At 53.0% G+C, this 25,151-nt stretch overlaps 1 protein-coding gene across 3 annotated transcripts; it reads right to left on the minus strand.

Annotated features, from left to right (window-relative positions):
• Positions 1 to 306: 306 nt before the first annotated feature.
• RUNDC3A (RUN domain containing 3A) lies at positions 307 to 21,131 on the minus strand. 3 transcript variants are annotated; one of them, XM_090044221.1, is made up of 11 exons: positions 21,022 to 21,131; positions 11,165 to 11,280; positions 10,665 to 10,798; positions 10,098 to 10,183; positions 9,177 to 9,266; positions 7,265 to 7,345; positions 5,497 to 5,662; positions 4,672 to 4,829; positions 4,153 to 4,290; positions 2,147 to 2,253; positions 307 to 1,454 (listed from the first exon to the last, which is right to left on the minus strand). In XM_090044221.1, exons 1-11 carry the CDS (start codon positions 21,126 to 21,128, stop codon positions 1,312 to 1,314), a joined length of 1,326 nt encoding a protein of 441 aa, XP_089900347.1. In that variant the 5' UTR covers positions 21,129 to 21,131; the 3' UTR covers positions 307 to 1,311. The 3 variants fall into 3 exon arrangements, with proteins under 3 accessions (XP_089900347.1, XP_089900349.1, XP_089900348.1); XM_090044223.1 differs by lacking the exon at positions 21,022 to 21,131 and adding an exon at positions 18,935 to 19,072; XM_090044222.1 differs by lacking the exon at positions 2,147 to 2,253.
• Positions 21,132 to 25,151: the final 4,020 nt, after the last annotated feature.

Consider the following 25,151-nt stretch of genomic DNA (forward strand, 5'->3'; position numbering starts at 1 on the left):
CCTACCAAATACAGTGCCACTCCTGATCCCTTAGCTATTGATTTCTGTGACTTACATTTTAGTTTTGAAAACCTGTGATTCCCTGATTCTGCCTATGGGAGCCCTGGTCAGCTCAGCCATGAGGAGGCTTAGGGCCTGCAACTCTGCCATGGCTGCCATTGTGGCTAACACAGCAGGGGCTGAAACGTGTGCGCTGCTGTAGCTGGAGCTACAGCCTCGGTCTGTGAGAGCTGCGGCTCCTCAGTGGGGCTTTTGCAATGCTCAGCAGTGGGCATCCAGCTCCTCCCCACGCGGCATCACACCGGCTCGTGTCTCTGCATTTATTGTTTCCATGACAGGGCTTCCCCAGCAGCTGGGGCTAAAAAAGGAAAAATATGGCAGGGGACGTTGGGTTGGGGGGGCATTCTCCCCCGCAGCGCTTGCACGGCATGGCTGAGTGGGGGGACTGAGCAGCGAAGGATGGGGGGAAGCAGCAGGCTCCTGCACAGGGGGCCTGGAAGGGGGAGCGGCTGGGACCGTCACCCAGCAGGGCGGTGCTGCCAGCCAGGCACTAGAGGGCGAGCAAAACCCAAGCAGGAAGGAACAGGCTCCCTGGCTCATGAGGCTGGTGGTCAGAGGCAGCAAGAAATGAAGACCGTGATGTGGGGGCCCTGGGGGAGCAGGTGGGGGCCTCCGACAGCTCCCCCAGCCCAGGCTGCGCATCCCAGCCCTAATACGTGTGTGGCAGAGGCCATGCAATGTCCTGGCAGGAGGGTTCAGCAGCAGTGACAACCAAGGTCCTGGGGTGGGGGCATTATAACAGAGGGAGCCTGCGACTCCAGCAGCCAGTATCCCACCGCCACCCCTCCCGCCCAGCAGAGTGAGTGCTCGCCTTGACGGACAAATCCCTATGGGGTGAGGAGGCAAGTAATGTTTTGACCCTCCCCCCCTTCAGTCAGATGCAGGACCCTGCGCCCCTTCCTATGCTTGAATAGTTGTGCAACACAGCACTTAAACAGCTGCCTCGTTCCACCCCAGAGGTGGCTGCCTTCCAGCAGTCTGGTGAAGCCATTGCAGTATATACAGCACGTTTGCAAAGCGCTCGGGCATCCGTCTGACTGTACGAGCGGATGAGGTTCTGCCCTGGGCAACACGTCCCTCATGAGGAATGGGCCTGTGTCTGTGAAAATGCAGTGGTTCAGCTGGGGGCAGCCCCTGCAGGGGCAGGAAGGTCCCGGTGGCTGTGGCATCAGTCCCCTCAGCATGAGATGGCGGGGTTTCCTCAGCTCGCCTCCTTCCAGCAGCCTCCGCTCCCTGGCGCTGGACAGCCTCTCAGCTGGGGCTGTGGGTAGGGCTGGCTTCGTTGCTGTCGCTCACCAGGCATTCGTTGGATTTCAGGCTGGCCAGGGACTTGCAGCTCGGGAGGGAGGCCAGGGAGCCACAGAGCCCCAGCATGGACGGCGTGGGGTCCTTCCCTGGAGGGCAAAGGGGAAGCAATAGAGTGCAAGTCAGAGCAGGGACCCCTCAACTCGAGGCCACTGCTGGCACCCCCCCAGAGCAAGAGGCTGGCCAAAGCGAGCCACCCACAGTTGTCAGTGGGGGAGCTGGGAACCCAGGAGTCCTGACAGCCAGTCCTTAGCTCTGATCATTAGACCTCACTCCCACCAGGAGGTAGGAGCAGACCCCAGGAGTCTTGTTTCCCATCCTCCAGTCGAACCGCTAGACTGCATTGTAACACCCTCCGGCCAGGAAGCATGCAGCATTACAGCGACACCCTGGCCCATCGTTTTAGGGTGCGGGCGGGTGGTTAGAGCAGGCGACTGGGAGCCAGAACTCCAGCTTCTAAGCCTGGGTTTCCCCGAGGCTCTCCAAGCCCTTCCCAGGCTCCCCCACCCCTGCTGGCAGGTGCTGCAACCAGGGCAGGCCCACAATTTTGGGGGGCCCACTGCGCAATAGAGTTTTGGGGCCACCTGACACAAAGAAGCCGGTGGCAGCGGCAGGGATGTGGGGGGTGGCAAGCAGCCGAAGGGGACCCCTTGGCTGCGGGACCCCTTATGGCCACAGGTTCTGCAGGGTAGGGTGGGCCAGCCCTGGCTGCAACCTCAGTCCCACTCACGTGTCTCACAGGCAATCACTCCCTTCTAGCCCAGCGCCCCCAGGGTCTCACCCAGTGGCCCCCAGGGCTCTCCTTCACGTTTGCCCTCCCCCAGCCTCTGGGAGTCGGAGCTCAAGCTGATCTCTGCTGACAGCTGGTCTGTGCTCATGAAGCTGTGCCTGTGGGAGACAACACCCTGTTAATCATGGCACAGCAAGGACCAACCCCTGGTGATGTTCAGACCCCACATGCTTGGGCTGCTACCCACAGGCACTGGGAATTCCCCCAGGCTCCTCTGTGCTGAGAGCATTGGTTGGGGAGTTTCAGCTTACTAGCAGAGGGGCCCCAGCACAACCAGGTGTTGCAGAGCTGCAGGGACCAATGGCACAACCCCAACATGGGCACCAATCCAAGCAGCACTTAAATACACGTGTAAGGTTAAGCCTGGGTCATCCCACAGACAGCAAAGGGAGCTGCTTGCAGGTTTAACTTCACCTCAGTGTAGACAGGCCATACCCAGAGACTCTGTTACTGAGGAGGCATGGAACCGCTTCTTTTTTTTTAATTCTGTGTCTTGGGCCAGATCAGCCAAATCAATTCCAAATTCTAGCAATCCCTCAATTGTTAAAGTCTGAGACGCTACCACTGACAAGTATCCTCCCTCCCATACTTTCAGCTTGGGTCTTCAGTTACTCCCAAACTCATGGCAGGCATCCTATGTGCAAGCCCCAAGCCTGCAGACCTTGGAGTTTGGATGCCCTACAAGTCTCACTTGTCCCTAGCCAAAAGGCTGAAGGAGTAAGCTAGAGGGAAAGCTCAAGAGGAATCCCCTATCACCATAAATTGGGTAGCTGAGATCCCCCAATTGGAAGGCTTTAGTAGACTCTCACAGGGGGGGCCTGTCTGCAGTGCAAGGGACAGCTCTCTACTCTCACCTTCACCAAGTCAGTCAAGACTAAGAAGGGGATTTCCCCTACCAGGTCAGTAAAACCACCTGGGCTGCAACCATCATCATGGTATCTTCCCCACCAGATAAGAACCACTTACAGCTGGAGGGTGAGATTGTTACAGCAATTTGTGATCACCCAGCCCTTCCCTCTTTTCCCCCTGCATCAAAGAACTGGCCAGAGATGGTGAGGGGCAGGGAAACAGGTGGGGGTAACAGTGGGGGTGATGACCCCTTCAATCCCAGAGGAAAGATATACTGGGAGCTGGGCACCTTCTACAATATTTGTATCAACCCAGCTGCTTATCTGCCTATCTACCTATCTATTGCACCATGTAAGCTCAAACAGCCATCTACCCATCACACACCTTTTAAAAGGGTAATTAATGGCTGGAATGCCTTAGCAGGGGTGCAGTGAATTCCCATCACCTGAAGTCCCTAAATGGAGACTGGCTAACCCTAACTCCACCCCCAACTACAGGCTTCATGCAGCAGTGACTGGGAAATCTCTGCCCCTACTAGGCAGCAGGTTAGTCTGGATGCTGGGAATGGTCCCTTCTGGCCTAGGAACCCAGGGCTCTATTACGTTCAGAAAGCACCTGTCCCCTGGGTGTCCAGCCATGGAGGGCTCTCTCATGGGGAGGGACCCTGGAGCAAGCCAACCTGCCCCTCACCTGGGAAGCTGATTCTTTCCTGTGTTGGCAGGACCTAGAGCTGCTGTCTCTAGGCCCTACACCCAACCCGCTTCTCCCCACCCATGAGGTTTCACACTGTTGTCACAGCCATGCGGGGCAGGTAAATCCAAATCAGCCTGAACAGGTGCTTGTCCTGAGACCTGGAGGGCTCCAGAGACCACGTGTTCCCTTTTCCTGTGCACCTCTCAGCTCCTCACAGCCAGATGTCCCATGCCCTGCTATCTGGATGCTTCTGCACACAAGACTCCTGCTTCACCTTCCAGCTGAGGAGGGCCAGGGCAGCTGCCTAGTGGGAGCCCAGGGGCTTTGTAGCAGGCTCCAGGCAATGTCTGCCTTCAGGCCTCTGCCTCCCTGGGCGCCACGTCCTGCTGATCTAAAGGGCTCCCTGCCCTGGCTCAGACTCTGGGTGGATCCAGGCCTCCTCCCCAAGGGTTTACCTTCTGTACAGCTTTGTGTCTGACCCACGCTCATTTCCGTTGAGGGTTCCCAACGAGGGCCATTGGTTCACCAAGGGGGTAACCATCTCCTTGGAGAGCTGGACCAGTTGTGCATTCTCGCAGGGGATCAGGCCCGTCCTGGAGGCAGGGCAGAAGGAGGGAAGGCTGGTAAGGAAGAGGTTCATTCAACCAGGCAGTGCAGGACGTAGGCAGGAAGGTCCTCCCACCTTCTTGCCCCCCAGCAGGACCCAGCCACAGTATGGGAAGGAAGTAACTCATCAGGAGTTACTTCCTTCCCTAGGGTGGGGCACAGGGGCTCTGACTGTGAGGGGATCATAACTGCTCTGCTTTGGACAGGACAGGGTCAAGGGGAGGGGTACAAAGAGCCTGTGGTGGCATGATGCAGAGGGCATAGGAAGGTGCAACCTGAATATAGGGCATTGGGCTCTGGGGAGAAAGCTCCCTTGGTGTGGGGCAGTGAGCTTGGGGTAGGCAGGGAGGGATGCTGGCTGGACTCACAGCTGCTCCTGCAGTTCCAGGATGATGCCCTCCAGCTCCCTCTTCTCCTGGTGGTTTTGCACCTTCACCTCCTCCAGCCTCATCTGAAGACGCTTGTTCTCTGCTTCCAGGTCCTTCAGCTGGGACTCTCTGAGACGCACCAGCTCTTCCAGGTACCCCTGGGTACAGGCAGGGCTCAGCCCTCCAGGGACTGGCTAATTCCACTCACCCTGTCTGGGAGGGCTTGGTGCCAGCAGGATGTGATGCTCCAAGATCCCTCACACTGGCTGCAGCAAGCTGCTCATGCCTGGATGCATGGCCTGGCCCAGCCATGCCAGGCAGCAGACACACAGAGGACACATTCAGGAGCACCCCAGTAGGGGCATCCAAAGAAGAATGAAGACTGTGGCCTATATGGGACAAATCTTCTTGTTCCCCAGGGACTGGAGGCTGCACCCCCATGTGGCAGGCCTGGAAAGGCTGAAGGGGGGGGAGAGGCAGGGGGACATGGAGCTAGCAGGGTGCCTGGTACTGTTAGATGTAATTTGGCTCACAGGGCAGCACAACCAGGGACCTAAGGGCTAATGATGAGATGCTTAGCCTTGGAGGGTGGCAGGGCGCAGGAAATACATGGCTGCCTGCCCCTCCACCATGGCCAGTTCTGCCCAGGCAGAAGTGCCACAGGAGGGCAGAGGAATGCATAGGATACGGGTCCATATCTTCAGAGCTCTTGTTGCTGTGCAGGGGGTGAACACTGAGTTTGTGGGCCTGAGTATTATGAAGGGGGAATTCACCCCAAAACTGCCCCCCCTCAGCCCAGTGAGGCCCCCTGCCCAGCCCAGATACCTTCTGCGCATACACAATACGGAACTTCTGCTCCATCTTCCGCCACTTGTTGTACCAGCTGTCATCATCCGTGACCAGCGGCAGGTAGGGGTGGTCAGGAGAGCTCTCCTCGCTCGTGCTGCTTTCCATGCTCCTGCGGTCTTCCTCATCGCTTAGGTAGTCGTAGCTACCAGAAGAAGAGGGACTCAGAGGGAGGAGATAGCACCTGCCTGAAATGGAGTCTGGGGAGCAGAGAGGCAAAGATACCCAGGACACAGTAGTGTGTCCCTGATACATTGGGGTTGGGTACCACAATGGGTAGAGGATCTGATCCCAGCATGGCCAGAGACAGTCTGAGGCCCTGTTCTGCATCAAGACCTGTATAAACCAGGGCCCTGTCTGATCTGCCTATGTGTACAAGATCTTGAGTGCTCTGTCCAATCAGCCCTTCCAACCTGTGTCACGGCAGCAGTGGCTTTAATAAGTGGATGCCTCTGGTTTTGGAGTGCACAGAACTAGGCACTGTATATGGAAGGTGTCAGCTCCCCCATCCTGTCTCTCAACTCTGTTGGTCTGTCAGCTCTATTGTAGTAACAGCCTAGTTTATTAGCCTGGTGCCTGAGGCCAGCACAGACTGCAGCTAGGTTGTGGTAGGTGCCATATAAACACACTGCAGCAAGCAGCCCCTGCACCAGGAGCTCACTTCATTGCTACCACTGTGTAGCTAAACACTGTCTGATTTGCATACCTTGTCTTCTCTTAGTACTTGCTGTAAGCTCCTGTTTCCATCTGCCCCTCAGTATCAGTCTCAAATGATATCTGCCTGAGATATACTAGCTCAGGTTTTTCTACTCTGCAGCCCTATCCTTGGGATTGCTTTGCTGTCCTCGTCAATCAGTATTTGCAACCCCTACGTCATGCTCAGCCCCTCCTCAACTTGTGGGCACATATGTGGCAACCGTGTAAGAACAGATGCACAGAGCCTTTGGCCTGCCAGGCTAATGCAAGAGACAACATGACTTTGTACCCAAAACTGGACTACAATACCCACAATCCTCAGCAGGAAGAAGAGTAGGCAGGCCCTAAAGGTTGGAAAGAATAATCTTACAGAGGGGTTACTGCACAATGCAGCTACATCGCTGTACAGCCTCCTTGCTGCATTTTGGGGCTAACCCAGCTGAACGTGTCAGGCAGGAACAATAGCTCCCAGCTTTTACCATCAGTGCTGTACAAAGGAAGTCCGTATCTCTGCTTTCATTTTACAGGAGAGAAAGCTGAGGCCCATGGAAGGGTAAAGTGACTTCCCAAGGTCACCTAGTGGTAGAGCTGGAACTTGAACCCCTGAGCAAAGCCTGAGCTACCCTACCTTCCTCCATGGAGCACAGCCTCAATACATAATGATGCCCAGGGCTGTAGCAGGCCAGCCATTGTGAGATATCACAGAGACGAATCCATGAGAGGGAGAAGCTGCTGCTGCTGCCCAGCCTCTCCCATGGTGAGCAGCATGTTCTGGTGGGCAATGGTGTCTGCCTAGCGCTCTGGAGCCCTCCTACCTATGCTCTGCCACTGACATGGTACGGGCAAACCCCTTCCTGTCCCTGTCTGTTTCAGCTGCAAGCTCTTGAAAGCAGGCGTCGCCTCTCTCGCTGTGTCTTGGCACACCCAGCAAGGGTCCGGTCACTAGGTACTGAACCCCAAGGCCTGAGGGTGCTGAGCTCCTAGGCATTTCCACAGGCAGACTGCAGATGACACATACTGAATCCTCAGGTCCTGGTGAGTTGTGGGTTACCTCTGTGTAAACTTCAGGTACGGGGTATAGTCAATGACCACGGGGCTTTTTCCATCCATTACTTCCCCCTTCAGGCAGAAACTGAAAGAAACAAGGTGAAAAGGAGATTCAAGGAAAATGGCTTGATTACCCAGGCCGCACAGCTGCCAGCTGTGAGCTGGGAACATTTTGCTACGGATCTAACTCTACCCCTAACCCCACCTGCCAAGGGGAAGCAGCAGGCCTGAAGGCAGCCGGAGAACCCCTTGCTCCTGCAGTCCCAGCCTTTACCAACAAGGGGAGCAGTGCAGGAGCCTTTATGACGGGCGGGCAATTATTTTGGGCAGAGGGCTGCTTACTGAGTTTTGGCAAGCCATCAAGGGCCGCATGACAGGCATCCCAGGGCAGATAAATATTAATTTTCTAAATTTTTTAGGGGCCCCTGCGGGCCAGATAGAATGGCGTGGTGGGCTGCATCCGTCCCCTGGGCTGCATTTTGCCCACCCCTGCTTTATGAGCACTAGCACTGACTATTGCAATCCAGACTTTCCCAGCTGGAGGCGCTGTATCAGACTGTGTGAAATCAGTGGCTGTGGGGTGCTGGAGCATGCCTCTGATAGGTATACTGGCGTGGGTGGTCCTCACACATGTACCATTTTCTCATTTCATAGCAGCAAGCCCAGAGTGGGGGGCTGGGCAGAGCTCTTCGCTGTGGGGCTGAGACCGTGTAAGGAACAAGGCTGAGTTTGTTATAGATGGGGCAGATGCAGATGCAGGGGGCCCAACTGAGAGTTTAGGAAGAACTTTTTGACTAGGGGAGTGGTCAGGCATTGGAACAGGCTGCCTAGAGGAGTTGTGGACTCTCCATCCCAGGAAGTTTTCAAGAGAAGGTTAGACACTCGGGTGGGATGGTTTATTCTGGGAGGACCCTGCCCTAAGCAGGGGGCTGAACTAGATGGCTTCATGAAGTCCCTTCCAGCCCTGCTTTCCTGTGATCCTATGATCCAATTACTAGCCTGTTTTTAGTCATTTCCAACTTGGCAAAACTTTAATGGCCAGGCTGGAATCCCCTCTGCTGGAAGTGTCTGCCACAAGCTCCTTGCTTTTCTTTTTTCTTGGGCAACTTCAGCCTGAATGGGCTTGACCATTTCCAGGAATGCCCCTTAGGCCCTCCCCATGAAAATCTACCCATGTTTCACCCTTGAGAAAACACCATCACATATGCCCAATAGAGATTTCTGGGACAGCAGCAGTTCAGTCACCCAGAAATCTCATTCATCCCCACCCTGCATGCTCCAGCCGGGAGCTGTGCAGGGCTTCCCTTCCAATGGCAGCTTTGGGTTCAAGCATCTGGCCATCCAGCAGGGAGCCAGGCTCTCTGTCCTCTCAGGGCCTCCACTCCACCCTTGTCTGGTAGCTTGCCAGAGGATAATGTCTGATATGAAAGCATTGGGGAGCAGAATTGGTGGGGGAAGGGGAAAATAAGTAAAGTGGGACAAGGAGCTGGTGGGAATGAAAGTGGCTGGGACTGGAGAGTGGGGGAAGAAGGACCCTCAGGCTGAGAGCTGAGGTAGGGAGACAGAGACTTCAACTGGGAGATGAGGAGGCTGGGACTAACTGGGCAAGGAGACTGGGAATCAGTGAAGTGTTTGGGAAGGAGTTCACGTAGACAGGTCTGATGAGGAGCCAAAGTGCAGGGGGAGAACTGGGGCTGGCTGGGCAAAGAGACCGGGCAGAGAGTCACTGAGGTCATGGGCCCAGTGCAGGGATATGACTCCTTGGACTTAGCTGTGAGACATGTGCCCTGTCCCTGCCTCCTCCTCAGTTACTCTGGGTATCCAGGACCCCAGCTTTCAGCAGCAGCTACTGGCACAGCAGGTTCTTCAATGGTACTGCCAGGATCATGGGACCAGGGGAAGGGCTTTACTCCTACCTGAAGTCAATGGCACTGAGTCCGATGAGCATCCCAGTGAGCACCGTGGACTCCTCCCGCAGCATGATGGCCCCATCATCATAAAACCGTCTGTGGGGAGGGACAGGTGCTGTGAGTGCTGCAGGGAAGGGGAAGGAGGGATACATGCCTCCCACATCAACACAAGACAGATTTCCACCAGGACACAATTGTGCACTGGGATCCCTGCCCCCACCTGGTCTCAGGGGTATATTCACATTCACACACATACAAATGCAAGTGTGCAGTCTTTCCATGAGATGCACAAGCATACTGCTCCAAGGAGTTTCACAGGAGCACATGCACACTCATACTCACATGCTTGCACACACATGCATACATGCTTGCACACATACATGCTTACAGACACCTGCACTGTTACTAGGGACTCACATGTACACTAACGCACACGCATGTCTGAACTTTTATGCACACTCTGGTATACATATGTTTACAACCTTATGCTCACATGAATGCTCACCCACAAATGCATGTGTGTACATATGCAGTCTCACACATGTTTGCACTCTTATGGACAGCGACACTCAAATGCATGCTTGTCCTCTTAACTGGAGAAATCTACTGCAAACATACAGGGTGCTGTAGTGTGATGTGCTGTCTAGTGCTCCCAGCGAGCCTTGTGCTGCAGAGCTGGGTAAGCCACTCACAGACATTGAACATTTTCATGAGCATGCATGCCCCATTCATGGCATTTGTGGGCTTTGCCAGAGAAGGAATAGGAAGGGGGAAGGGGAGCCTCCTTCACTCCAGAGGCTGGACCACTCAAGCCCAATCAACAGAGCACAGTATGATGGGATTTGTAGTCTCTACAAAAAGCTACCCCTGCCACCCCCTTGTAATCTGTGGGAGATGGGAGTGACCCCTGTAGTCCATCCTGCTCACCTGGTGGTTCTGGTGTCCCGCAGGGCTGTGGCAATGTACTCTGACATTCGTTTCTCCATCAGTGCCACGCGGATCCAGGCCCGGCCCTGCAACAGAGAAGCCACGGGCACGGACAGTGGAACGCTCACTCCCGGGTGCTGGGAACGGCTTCAGCTTCCATATCCATCTACTTGCCTGTCTAACCCCAGGGTGTCTGTTGCCATAGTATCTAGGCACCATCTCCCTTGGACTGCGGGGAAACTCAGGGGCCCCTGTGGCAGGGACCAAGAGCTTCCAGACTAGCTGTCACTCTTGAAATGTTTTGCTTTATGGGCAGCTTTTGGAGGCAAAGCCCTGCCCCTCACCCCCTTCAGTCACATACCCGAGAGTTTCTGGGGCCAGGGGGAAAGCCATGATGACTTTTGTTTCCTGTCTGCTAGGGCTGGTAGGGGCCTTTGCACCTCCCCTCCCCTGTACTGACTCACTCCCCTTGGTGCCTACTGGCTCCCTCCTCCCCTTACAGGACCTGCCTGGGTTGCTGGGTTAGACGGGGGGTGGGGAGCTGCATGGCCTGGGGCCCTTCCTGACCTTGGCCCTGGAAGTGCTGATGTTCTCCATGTTCTCGATGCTACTGACGCAGTTGTTGGGGACCTTGCTGCAGGCCAGGCGGATGTAATCCCAGAAGCCGCGCTGCCCATCGGAGCTGAACCAGCTGACAGGACCTGCGGCAGAGTGGGCAAACATGCAGGGGCTCCAGTGAGGAGAGTCCAATGTACCTGCCTTACACCTCAGCCATGCTGAAGACCATGGGCACCCTTGGCAGCATCTGCCTGCACACAATAACTGCACACATACATGCATTCAACAGGTATACACGCATGCATGCCCTTCCATGCATTCAATAGGTGTACAAGTCTGCACGCACATATACCTGCACAGGTACATGTGCCCATATGCACACTCAGGCGTACTGCAAGTGCAGATACACATGCATGTTTCCCGTAGACGTGTGCATACACAGAACGCCAAGCACATGTGTGCCATGAACAGAACCCCACCCAGCACCCATGCCACAGCACCACTAGTACCTTTAAAGCGGTGACTCAGAATCTGCTCAAGGATGGCAGCGAAGTTGACAAACTCTTCTGATGAGTCATCAATGGGCTCTGTGGTGTATTTCTCCAGAAGGGTCTTCACAGAAAACCTAAGGAGGAAGACCAACATTGCAGCCAGGGACACAGAGCAGGGGAGAGACCAAGAAGGAGGGAGCAGGAGATAGAAGAGCTCTGCCTCCTGGGGTTGCCCTGACGGAGGGGTAGCAGGGAGGAGCAGCTGTGTAGTTGGCCATGTGCACCTGGTCACAGGAGAGCCAGGTTTTCCTGTCCAAACCCGCCAAATGGCCTTTGGCTGGGCAGGCAGGCAGGCAGTTAGTGGGTCACTGGACTGGGATGCAGGAGGCTAGGGTTTGGCTCTGGCTCTGCCATGGCTTCCTGCATGACCTTACGTAAATCAGTCTGTATAATGGGCATAATAACCCTCACCTCCATGGCACCTTACTGGGGAAAAGTGTTCTAAGAGCGAGCTATCCCTGTGTCTCCTTCTGCCCCCGTGGGACAAGTGCTGGCTCTCATAGTGTGCTTGTCCAGTGCCTAGCACAATGCAGACCTGTCCCTACCCACTGCCACAGCTGTCCTAGTAATTCAGAGTCTTCATGAGGTTACAAACTCTCTGAGGGTCACTGCCCCCCCACTTCCCCCCCTCACATGCCCATCATGGTCATAAGCACTGTGGAGTCTATAATGAGATTCCCGTGCAGAATAAAATCTACCATGCACTGTACCATAGGGACCAAGGAACAAATGTCATCTGTGTGCAAATATGACAGCCTCCCACGCTGGTAAGCAAAGTTCTTCATGGTCGTTAGAGAATGAAACTGCAGACTGGGGGGGCCTATGCAAAAAGCCTTAATTCACAGGCAGGGAAACTGAGGCACTGCAGTGGGAGAAAGAAATGGAATCCAGGAGTTCTGCAGTCTCCTCCCCTATCCTCATCACTAAATCACACTCCCTCCCAGTGCAAGGAAGCAAATACAGGTGCTTTTGTTTTAACAGACAAGTTCTGCTTGTATTCCTGTGGGTGACTGGGGTCATGTTAGCTCCCTGGTCTTCCTGGGCACTCACAAAATGGAAGCCAGTGGTTAGAAACATGGCTTTGCCAGCACAGGCTCTCCTGCCTCCTCTCTTTGCTGCTTCTCTGTGCTCCCCACACACTGGCATCTGCTGTTTCCAGGCAGCTCTTCAGACACCTACGCACCCAGCTGTCCTGCAGCCTGCTCAGAGCCCTGTTTGTCAGCAGAGAGCAAGTGGAATCACGACCACATCCCCCCTGGGGCAGGAGGAGGGAGGAGCTGGGGAGCTGCTGCGACTGGTTTCAGATGAAGTCACTGACATTTCAAGCCCCGAGCTGGGTTTTGTCCAGACAGTTGCCAATTAAGCTCTGAATCAAAATGATTTTGCAAGGGAGAGACTGGCTGACCTGCTGTTTTAGGCACAGGCCCAGCATGGGGGAGAGGCACTGGTGCTAGAGCTTCTGCTCTATCAGGTCCAAATTCAGGACACCTGGGTTCTTTCTTTAGCTCTGGGAAGGGACTGTGGACTGGTGATGGGAGCAGGAAACTGGAATTCGGGGTGTGGGTTCTGCTTGCAGACTGCGAAAACGTGCTTTGGTTTGGGAATCAGAGACTCAGACCAAGACTCAGGGTTTCTATTTCCAGCTTGTCCTGGCTCCCGGTGTAGCTGTGGGCAAATTTCTTACATCTCTTTGTGCCTCAGTTTATCTCTTTGCAAAGTAGTAGTCAGACATGCTTATGAAGCTTTAAAGCACCTTGGGCTCTCCAGGTTGAAATGGGCTGTCGCACGGCTGGCTATGGTGTTGCTATTGCTGCATTTGTTTTAGCTGCTCTCACAGGTACAGCACTCACCGGCTTGCAAGTCTAAGCTTTTAAAAGCAGAGGCCCTGGGTTTAGTTCACCCAGAGATCTCACACAGCAAGAGTTTCAAAGGCAAAGCATGCAATACATTACAACTGGCCACTCGATTCACATGATACGGGGGCTTTTGTAAAGGGCCAGTGAAGCTACCCCCTCTTTTCACATGGAAGATTGTTAGCTATGTTATAGAAGCATCCTGTAGAGATGAGGGCCCACACCACACTAGGCACTGTACATGCATAGTCCCTGCTTCAGGAGGGTGGAAGTATTCTTAATCCCTATGAGAAAAGTGTAAGGACTTGACCAAGGGCACATAGGGAGTCAGTAGTAGAGCCAAGCATTGACTTCAGGCTTCTTGTAGCTTAGTTCAGGGCTTTAACTGTACAGCAGTTCTTCCTAAGCCACCCTACCCTTTGCTGAGCCTCTTGTCTTTGTGCTTTTCAGAAGGCGGCCTGTGCTTTCATCTCAAGGGGAGCCTACTTAGGAAGCCGTTTGCTAGACCAAAAAGGTTTGTCTCTCCCTACCCCCTGCCCAGAGTGAAGACATCAGGCAGCCGAAATATATTTGGGTAGGGAAGTGGAGAGAGGGTGAGTGGAAATAAAACAGCTGACTGGATTTGACAAGAAAGCTTTTCATCTCAGCCTGCTCAACCTCATGGCAGGAGGCTGCTGCTGTGACCCAGGTACCACAGGAAACCACAGACCTGCGATCATACATGCATAGAAAAGTAATTCTGGAAGGGACTTCCGGAGGTCTTCCACTCCAACCCTCTGCTCAAGGCAGGATCATCCCGATCCAAATCATCTCATACAAGTGCTCACTAACCCAGTCCAACCGATGGCCTGAGGGTCACATTTAGCCTGCAAAGGGATAATGTGCATCCCTAAGCTTCTACCCAGCTGCCACTCCCCTTATCATTTTGATAGCCGCTGCAGCTGGTGTCCCCTCCCTCCCTAAACTTTTGCTTCCTGCTCCAGCCTGAGAGTGAGGTGGCGCAGTGCAGTAAGGAGGGTGAAGCAGGGGCCACCCACCCACATGGTGCAGCAGGAGAGTATGAGGCCTGGAAGCCCGTGGCTTGCACTAGTGCGGCCCCCAGGGTGTGCAGCCCTTGCTGGGCTGGCCCATGCCAGAAGCTAACTCCCAACCACCTGGAAGCTGAGCAGCTTCGGTTTAACCTATTGCTAAAACTACACAGTCAGCCCTGTCACATAACTACATGGCACATGGCCCAAAGGCACCAAGAACACCCTAAGCTGCCACAGGTAAAGCAGGGGAATGAAAGCTGTCAGATGATAAAGCCCATTTCTTTCCTGCTGTAATCCTCTCCCAAAGATGGGGGCAGGGCCTGGAGGGTATAGAGATTAAAAATCTGAAACAATTCAAAGCAGCAAAATAACATGCCACATCCCCCAGCAGCTGGAAGCAATGTTAAGTGACTGGTAGCACCCTGTAATTATGTAACTGTCATGTCACCGTCAGAGTGCTGTGATTTTATGTCCCTCATGAGAATAGCAGCCAGCTATTCTTGCACAGCTAATGGAGGTCTGGAAGCAGATCCTTACACCTGGGAGAGTCAGTGGGGCACCATGCAGTCAGAAGGAGGGAGCTAGTGCTAGGATCCACTTGCAAGATCAGAGGTGGAGGCTGGGTGCTTTGTGGGAGGTGTGTGAGCAGGCCTATTGAAACCAATGGGGTATCTTGCAGGAGTAAAGTGTAAAGGCCTGACTGCAGCTAGCCACCAGGGCTTCGCAGGAAAACCACATCTGATTAATCTCTTAGAATCCTTTGAGCATACCCATAAAGGAGAAGTATGTGACCTGATTTAGCTGGACTTTTGGAAAGGCTTTCTGCAAGACCCCTATCAGCTTTTAAAGAGACAGGGTTGTCACATGGTGAGAGCCAGAACATTGTTATGGATCAGAATCTGCTAGGAGGCAGGACACAGGGCAGGAATAGATGATTTCCATTACAGCCAACGTCAGACAGCAGGAATCTCAGGATGCCCTGCTGGGTCCCCTGTTGAGTGACCGCATTAATAATTTGGAAGTGAGGAGTGGAGCACTGATTACCAGTATCTGCAGAGGACATCAGCATTTAGGCCACTCAGGTCCAGAGAAGGGTGGGAAGGCTTCAGGGTGACCTAATCTTGGTAGATGGAGTGGGTAGCATATTGACAGGTGAAGCTCAGAGTTGTCAGATGCAAAAGAATTGCCCAAGCCCAACCAGATCTGCAGGAATTTAATTTATCTCCATCATCCTAGTGCAGGGGTCTGGGCATCAGTGGAGATGGCTCCAAGTGCAGACACACCCTAAGAAGTACGTGTAATATTGGGATGCATTAGAAATGGGAGGGAGATTAATATGGGAAGAATGACCTTGCAGGTAAGATTGGGGGGTTGAGTAGAGGCCATGTGTAGCACTGGGCACTCCATCTGCTGCGTGGAGGGATCATTGCAGGGCACCCAGGAGGCTCTAGGGAATGTTGGGATTTACCTCCCCTTAGGAGGGAAGAAATCAGAGGAAATGGGGCAATGCACACATAAAATAAGGAGCACCCTGGAAAAGGCAGGGCTGGGGCTTTTGTTCTTGCTGTCTCAAAAAGAAGAGATCATGAGATAAATTCCAAACCTGAAAAAAACCCCTGGTTGCCCCTGCACTCATGATTCATCAGTGGGACTCGCTGCTCCAGGAAATTTAGCAAGATTTCAAGAGGGACCAAATGCTTCTCTGGCTATCTAGAAGACCAGAGTTACAACTGTTAATGAGACCAGGAGGCCCTGAACCATCTCTAACCATTGGAGGTTAGGCTGAGACCCTTATGGGGCTGAATTATTTGGCACCTGTGCACTAGGGACTTTCTTGTACCTTTCTCCAAAGCAGCTGGGACCAACTGTCTGAGACAGGACACTGGGTCTGATACAGGCAGACGGCTCCTGGGTGGCCAAAATCAAAGCCTCATTTCACACAAGTGATAAAAACTTGTGATTTGGGGCTAACTCAGAACATCACCCAGTGTACACTGAGGTCCAATACATGCTTACCTCTAGTGCCCTCTTAGCCAAGCACCTGAACATACATTCCCAGGTGGGAATGTCGGGGTCACCTCAGTCCCTGGAAAAATCATGGAGCAGATCCTCAAGGAATCCGTTTCTAAGCACGTGGAGGAGAAGGTGATTAGGAACAGTCAGCATGGATGCACCAAGGGCAGGTCACCAACCTGATTGCCTTCTAGATGAGATATCTGGCCCTGTTGGTGCAGGAAGAACAGTGGATATGGTATACCTTGACTTTAGCAAGGCTTTTGATATGGTTCTCCTGCAACATTCCTGCAAGCAAGCTAAGGAAGTATGGGTTAGATGAATGGTCTGTAAGGTGGCTGGATCATCAGGCTCAGAGGGTAGTAGTTGATGGCTCATTGTCTAGTTGGCAGCCAATATTAAGTGGAGTGCCCCAGGGGATGGTCCTGGGGATGGTTCTGTTCAGTACCTTCATCAATGACCTGGAAGATGGGATGGAGTACACCCTCAGCAAGTTTGCAGATGACACCAAGATGGGGGGAGCAGTAGATATACTGGAGTGTAGGGCTAGGATTCAGAGACACCTCAGCAAATTGGAAGATTGGACCAAAAGCGATCTCATGAGGTTCAACAAGGATCTGCACTTAGGACAGAACAATCCCATGCACTGGTACAGGCTGGGGGCTGACTGGCTGGGCAGCAGCTCTGCAGAAAAGGACGCTGGGGTTACAGTGGACACTAAACTGACTATGACTTTGCCCTTGTTACGAAGAAGGCTAACAGCATACTGGGCTGCGTTAGTAGGAGTGTTGCCAGCAGATCGAGGGAAGTGATTCTTCCCCTCTATGGTGAGGCTACATGTGGAGTACTGTGTCCAGTTTTGGGCCCCTGCTACAGAAAGGGTGTGGACAAGTTGTCCAGCAGAGGGCAATGAACATGGTTAGGGGGCTGGTGCACATGACTTCTAAAGAAAGGCTGAGGAAAGTAGGCTTATTTAGTCTACAGAAGAGAAGATTAAGGGGGTATTTAATAACAGCTTTCAACTACTTGAAGTGTGGTTTCCAAGAGGATGGAGCTAGACTGTTTTCAGTTCTGGCAGATGACAGAACAAGGAGCAATGGTCTTCAGTTGCAGCATGGGAAGCTTAGGTTAGATATTAGGAAAAACTTTCTCACTCAGACAGTAGTAAAACATTGGAGCAGGTTACCCAGAGAGGTTGTGAAATCTCCATCCTTGCAGATTTTTAAGACCTGGCTATACAAAGCCTTGGCTGGGATGATATATTTGGGGATGGTCCTGCTTTGAGTGGGGGGTTGGACTAGATGACCTCCTGAGGCCCCTTCCAACTCCAATTATCTATGCTTCTCTGATTCAGGGTCCCACAGGGCATGTGTCTCTGGGCTCAGCTCTCTTGAGTTCCAGCCTCAGTCCTGAATAATCCTTAGTTCCAGCCTAGTGCCATCCATCTTTTCCATACCTTGAGATCACTGCTTGAAGCACGTTGCTGATTTGGAGCTCTGGAACCCAGGACCAAGAAATACAGTGACACGTAACCATGACTCAGGCAGTGATATCATCCCAATGCCCCACAGATTGCAGGAGAGCTTGATGCCAGGGAGTAGCCCTTTCATAGCCTGAGTAATGAGCAGGTATTGACTGTAGGTGTTCATGCTTTTGATGCTAGCTGTTCATTGCTGCTGGGAAGGAGATGAGATTTACCAAGCCTTTTGCAAAGTGGTGGCACTAAAGTCATTCTTGGAAAACACAAAGGAATCACAATCCATTATCTGATGGTGCATTTGCCCATTAAAAATATAAGATCCAGGGTTTGTTTCCCTTCCCTGTCAGTCAGGGGCACCATGCTATGCACAAGGCTCCACTGTATGGCTCAGGGTAGGAGGAGCTTTCCTTTTGCTGACAAGAAGACAGTAGAGCAAGGAATCTCTTGGTGGAATTAAGTTCACATTGTGCTAAGTGCTGCACAGGCCCAAGGTAAGAGACAGTCCATCTCCCATCTCCAATGAGCTTGCAATCAAAATTAATCAAGAAAAGGGTTAGTTATTTGCCCAAAGTCTCACAACAGTCTAGTGCCAGAGCTGGGAACAGGATCCAGGGCTCAGTTGAAAACACTGCGCAGAAGATCAGGACGGTGCTACATGAACAGCGTTGTGGGTCCTCTTTCCCAGCAAAGCATGTTGTTCCCCCAAGAGGACCAGCGAAAGCTTTGCTCACTTCATTGTATCTCCACTCTTACTGACCCTTCCTTGTTTAAGGACAAGAGCATGCTCAGAAACACTCCAACACAGTGATGGGTATGTCCATTCTGGCATGCTCCCAAGTGGTGCAGCTGAGTGTCTGTGCATCCGAGTGTCTGTGCATCCCAAGCAGCTTTCATTTGTTCTGTTTTCAGCATCCTCTGCCCCAAGCCACACACTTTTTGGGAGTGGGTTCTAGTGATCTGCTCAGCCCTAGGCTCACAAGGTGCTCATACAATGAATATGTCTCAGAGGTAGACACCTGCTCTTTAGGCCCTGGAGCATTTTCCATTCCATAGCATCTCCACTCTTACTGACCCTTAGTGTTTAAGGACAACAGCCTGCTCAGAAACACTCAGAAACACTCCAAGCATCTCTCATGTGTCCTGCTTTCGGCATCCTCTGCCCCAAGCCACACAACTTTTGGAGTGGGGTCCCAGGGCCTGGAGTGAGTCACCTTAGCTTTTCTCTGTTTCAATTTGCCATTTGTACAATGGGAATAGTGGCTCAGGCCTGCTCTGCAGGAGAACTGTAAAGCTGAACACATCAAAAGATGTGAAGTACTCACTACCCAAATAGTAGGGAGCAGACAAGCACCTGAGAGGGCAGGCAGACACTTTGAACAGGCGCATTGCGGCTGCCCTCCTCCTTCATTCTCTGGCTGGGGTCTCTCCACTCTCTTCCTGCACAATCTGATGGGACCAGGCACCAAGTTTTCCATGAGGCAAGGCACAGGAAGAGCCATCCCTTCTGCAAGGGAAGAGGAAGATCAATATGAAGGCTTCAATCTCAGGGCTTTGCCTGATTTTGGTGCCTTGCACCTCTCCTTCACTGAGGATGTGTGTTTGGGGCTTCTCTGTGTTACCTGGGGTGTGGGCACCCCTCTTTCCTGTAGCACCACCAGCATCAATGGTACTGAATACAGGCCATTCCTGTAGCACACAGCTCCTACTGAAATGAAGGACTGCTTGGACTGCATACCACATGCAGAGCTCGGCTGTGGGTTCTTCCCAGTCTCTTCCAGTCTCTCCTGTCTGGAAAGGCCTCTGGTGTAACAATTCCATTGGAGCCAGTCTCAGCCAACAAACTGTCCATGTCAATGTCCACAAACCTGCCTAGCACGGGGCTCCCTCTGCTAATTCCTGCAGGGTGAGGATCAGTAATGTGCACTGGCTAGGAGGGGCATCTGGGAGATCCTGAGGGGAGAAAATCATGCCTTGCCCCCTGCATAAAGGGTGTATGGGTCTCAGCCCCATTACAAACATGGGACCTTTGCAGTAATGCCTTCCTGGGGCAGCGCCACCATACCCTGGCATCACTGAGAGTCCAGTCCATGCTGCAGTGTCACTGAGAATGGAGTCTGGCCCATGCACCATGCCACCAAGTGCAAGGTCTGGCCTGCATGCTAGGTTACCAGGAGCCAAAGCCAGTCCACGTCTAAGGGTCACAGAGAGCTAAGTCCAGTCCTCAAGCCAACATCCCTAGGCCTGGCACACATACCACCTGGCACACACACTGCCAGCAAAGCCAGTTTGGTGCTCCCTCTACCATGAGCCTCTTCAGACCCTCGTGTCGAGGCCAGACCACACTGCAGTGTCACTGAGGGCCGAATCTGTCCTGGCACAGCCCTGCTTCATGGATATGTCTACTCTCTCTGTCCCACAATGATTTCTTTATTCTCACCCAGCAAGCAGCAGTCAGGCACAAGGGAACACCCCCACCCCGTCCTTGCAGCACCCCACCTTGCACTCTGTGTGTGTGGGGGGGGTCTACCTGGAAAGGATGTTGCTATGGCAACCCCTACCCGCACCAAACAACATGCTTGAGCCAGGCCTGCCATGACGTCATTTCCTGGTCCCCACACCTGGGCAGCCTGGGTCCCCGCTCTGCTCCTTAGCAAAGTCCCCCTCCAACTCAGCTCCAGGGCGAACTGGATGGGTGGGTGTTGAGGGGCAGAGGAGGGCAAAAACAGGAAAAGCTCCTCCCCTGCAGCCTCCATCCCCTCCATAAGCTATTTCCCTCCTCCATCACCTTCTCCCACTGCTCCCAGCCACAATAATTAATGATGTCATCAGTATTGCTGTTATTTATTTGTGTTGCCAGAGTACCCTGGGACTCTGCTCATTAGTTTCATGCACAGCATTATACACCCTGCCAGTGTCCCCCTTCCACAACCCCCACCCACCCTGCCCCTTGCACCACCCCCATCCCCACAGGCTGGGTCCTAGCAGTCAACAGCAGGGCGATGCTTGCTGTGATGGCACTGGCCTCCCTGCTGAGTGCAGCAGGGCAATCTTCAGCCAGCCTCCCCTACAGCCCCTTCCATTCAGCTCCATTCTCCCCAGCCCCTCCCTGCAATCCTGCTGTTCAGGTCTCCGGCTGCCACCCTCCCTACAAAATGCAGGTCCCCACAAAAAATATCCCTGCCTTGAAGGCACAGCTGGCAATATCCAAAACATCCCCCTGTCTCACCCTGTCCCAGCCCTCAGTGTCATCACATTTCCTCCACATTCATCTCTTCTGCCCCCCCACATTGCCCTGCCCCATTCTGTGCTTCCACCTCACCTTTTTTTCCACTCTATCTCATTCCCCCCACCCATCTCCATCTTAGGATGTCCAGGGGGTAGAGGTCCCTGCTCCCTCCCTCCCGGACACCCTGAGCAAAAGATGCAGCCAGCCCCAACCTGCAGACGGTGATGAGATTCTTCCTTTCCACTGCAATGTTCCTGGAAGATGCTTTCTTGGAGGAGAGCCCCAGAGCCATGGCAGACTGGATACAACTCGATTCCATCCAGAGCAGGGGCGATCCAGAACCTCCAGCCAATTCCTCCCCGCCCCCACTCCTCCCCGCCCCTGCACCCAGAATACAAAATTGCACCCCCACAAACAAAACTGATCACTGTAAAATGTTGTTCTTCTCTCTCCCCCACCTCCCCCCTAAGATCTGCTCCAGCCCCCTCCACACTCTTCCCCAGCTGATGGTGTGAATTAAATAAAAAAAAAAAAAGGGGGGGGGTGGAAATACAAAAAAAAAGGGAGCTCTCCCTGGTGCTGGTGCTGATGCTGAACAAATCCCTTCCCCTCCTCCTGTGGAGAGGCCAGCCCTCCACTGGTGACGTGCTCACAGGAATTGACAGCCCACAGGCAGGGCTGGGGAAGGGCAGAAGCCAGCAGTGGTAGGGATGGAGCAGAGAAGAGGAGATCTGGGAGGCAGTTGGTCCCTCTGCCTCTCAGGGGAACAGGATGTGCTCTGCCAGGGGCTGGTCTTTCAAGGAATGGGGAGACAATTTTTGTTCCCCAAGCAGAGCTCTCTGTGGGGGTATCTCTGTGTTGCAGGGCTGCATCCCAGGCTGAGGCCTTGAGAGAGACGGTTAGGAGCAGGGATTGTGTCAGCTCAGATTCATATCATGTTTGGCTCCTGGGGGATTTGGATGAGAAGTCAGGATTCTAGAGAGCCAGGCAAGATTTTTCCCCTGGCCTGAGTGATTAAATGAGTCAAAAACTCCATGCACTGAACCACATTTTTGCTACTGGAGTAAAAAAATCTCATGGGCTCCTTCCCATTTGTGCTTCTGGGGTGACTGAATGCAGATTTAATTTAAAGCAGAAATGTACTTTCAACCCGACAAAGACTGCACGAGCCCTCTGGCTTTGCACAGCACAGCACAGCACAGGCAGCACTGTGGCTGTGGCACTGGAGGCACTCCACCTTAGCTGTGTCAGCTGATGCAGCCTCTTGCTCAGAAAATCCTCTCACGTGCAGCACATCAAAGAGCAGGCAACAGTGCCCCCTGCGCCCCAGGGCCATTTCTTCACATTGTGGATACTACACATGCTCTTACTTTCAGCATCAGATTATGGGATGTGTGCCTTCAGTTACCAAAGCTTTCTAGACTGAAGGATGAGGCATTGCTGTCAAGCACTAAGGGACCTGGACCCAAATTCCTTTGTCACTGTCTGTCTTTGCACCTCCGTTTTCCCCCATGAAAGAAGGAGAATGGTCCTTTCTGTAGCTGTCTCTGCTCTTTAGATTGCAAGGCCTTCAGGGCAGAATCTTTGTGATCCTGCACTTGTGCATTCATGCACATGTGCATATATGTCTGTACAGCCCCAAGCACAATGAAGCTCAGTTTGTCCAAAGTTGGGTCCTCTAAGTGCCAAAATAGCACTAAAAACCCAGAGGCTTTCACCTTCCTCTCACCAGGGGCACAATGTGGATGGAGCTGGTGTTGTGTAGAGGGCCTGGTTTTGGTGCTATTTGACTCCAAGGGGATTTTTGCCCCATGGGGGCTCAGGATTCATAATGGAACTAATGTGAAGTAAGGACAAATGGATAGAGCCATATTTCCAGGAGCATTTACTGGTTAGGCAAGCAAGCACAAACAAGGAGCACTGGGGGAAGCCAGAAGGGCTGAGGGGGCAGGGTGATCTCTGCCTGGAATTCGACTATCAGTATATAGCTGGAATACAGCTATTCAGTAAATAAAAATCAAAGGGCACAATAAGCTTTGGTAGTGTGGGACTGTGTGTGCTGTGTGTGCACACATGTATGTGCAAGAGCAAAACCTCACTCAGATGCATCAGACTCAGCAGTGGGGCTCACAATATCTCCTGTTACTCAAGTTGTCCAATGCTTCCTGTCATAAGCTACTCTTTTTGGTCTCTTATAACTTGGCCAAACTTTAACCTTTGAAGCAGAAGTGTTGCATGCTGGGGGTGGGGTTGCCTCAGCATGATTTTTTGTTGTTTACAGGACTTCAGCCTCCAAATCCCAGCTGAGAATGAGATCAAGGGAAACTTCTCACACCCTAAGTGTGGGTGTTATGGCTTGTTGCTTGCTCAAGCCATTAGCTGAGGTTTGAGGGGTAGCTGGGACCAAAGCTAGAGGGTCAGAGTCTGAGCCAGAGCCAAAATGCTAGATGAACAAGGTCAGGGAGCGAGCCAGGTTAGATACCTGTGAGAGCGGAGTTCCTACCATCTGAGACATGAAGCAGAGGTGGAGATTGAAGTCTGAGCAGGGTCAGCAATGGGTGATCAGGATGCAAATGGAGGGAAAGAGCAGAGTGGTCCAAGGAGGGCAGGAGCTTTTTTTGCCCAGGCAGCTGCCCTAGGAAACAGGAAGCCTGATATAGGTGGGAGGTTGCAGTCAAGAACCCTGAGCTAATCAGGGGCCAGTGGTATAAGGCCTTTGCCCAGTGAGGCCCCTTTCCTTGCCACTCTTCCTTCTGTTGTGAGCAGTGTCCTGTTAGAAGGCTGAGCTTGTGCTTGGTTCCTAGGGTTGGGGGTTTGAGACTGGGTCCTAGCATTATCTCTACCCCTTATGCCTGACTTCCAGTCAGGCTGACTGTAGTTTTCCTGGGTGCTTCTTATGGACTTCTGATTCATGTCTCAGATGGTAGGAACTCAGATCACCAGATCACTAGATGCAGGGGTAATATAATCTTCCTGGACTTCCAGAAGGCTTTTGACACTGTCTCTCACCCTGTTCTCATTAAGAAACTGGGGGGCTGTGGTGTAGACACCCACACACTCAAATGGGTCGCCAAATGGCTGGAGGGCCGCACCCAGAGGGTGGTAGTGGATGGGTCCTTCTCAACCTGGAAGGACGTGGGCAGTGGGGTTCCGCAGGGCTCGGTCCTCGGGCCCTCACTGTTCAACATCTTCATCAGTGATTTGGATGAGGGGGTAAAAAGCACCCTGTTCAAATTTGCTGATGACACTAAGATGTGGGGGGATGTGGGTGCACTAGAAGGGAGGAATAGGCTACAATAAGACCTAGACAGGTTACAAGGGTGGGCGGACGAGAATAGGATGGGATTCAACACAGACAAGTGCAAGGTGATGGACCTGGGGAGGAACAACCAGCACCATACCTACAGGTTAGGGAACTCCCCTCTTGTCAGCAGGGAGGCGGAAAGGGATCTGGGGGTCATCATTGACTCCAAGATGAACATGGGCTGCCAATGTGGGGACGCAGTCAGGAAGGCCAACCGCACCTTGTCATGCATCCACAGATGCATCTCGAGCAGGTCCAAGGAGGTGATCCTCCCCCTCTATGTGACACTGGTCAGGCCGCAGCTGGAGTATTGCGTCCACTTCTGGGCGCCACACTTCAAGAGGGATGTCGACAGCATGGAGAGGGTCCAGAGGAGGGCCACTCGTATGATCAGGGGACAGCAGGGCAGGCCCTACGAGGAGAGGCTGCAGGACCTGACTCTGTTCAGCCTCCAAAAGAGAAGGCTGAGGGGGGATCTTGTGGCCTGTTATAAACTAGTCAGGAGGGATCAGCAGGCATTGGGGGAGTCACTGTTTCCCCGAGCACCGCCAGGAGTGACCAGGAATAACGGTCAGAAGCTGGCAGAGGGTAGGTTTAGGTTAGATATCAGGAGGCGCTACTTCACGGTCAGGGCGGCTAGGGTCTGGAACCAGCTTCCAAGAGAAATGGTGGTGGCTCCTACCCTGGGGGTGTTTAAGAGGAGGTTAGATGAACATCTTGCTGGGGTCATTTGACCCCAGTATTCTTTCCTACCATGGCAGGGGGTTGGACTAGATGATCTGCTCAGGTCCCTTCTGACCCTAGAAACTATGAAACTATGAAACTATGTACAGCCTCTATTGGCTCCTAGGTGCCAAAACATAGTCTTCCCATTCCACCAAGAACTGTAGCTAGCCATGTTTGAATTTTTAATCCAAGATGTTCTGAACTATGTATTTCTTATTCCCTTGCATGTAAACAGGGGCTGGCAGCTGGCAGGTCCTAAGCAGAAGGGAGGTTTCTATATATGGCAAGGATGTATGGAGTACTTGGTGAATT

This window comes from Crocodylus siamensis, chromosome 4 (genome assembly GCF_052110815.1).
Source record: "Crocodylus siamensis isolate JL-2025a chromosome 4, ASM5211081v1, whole genome shotgun sequence".
NCBI lineage: Eukaryota > Metazoa > Chordata > Crocodylia > Crocodylidae > Crocodylus > Crocodylus siamensis.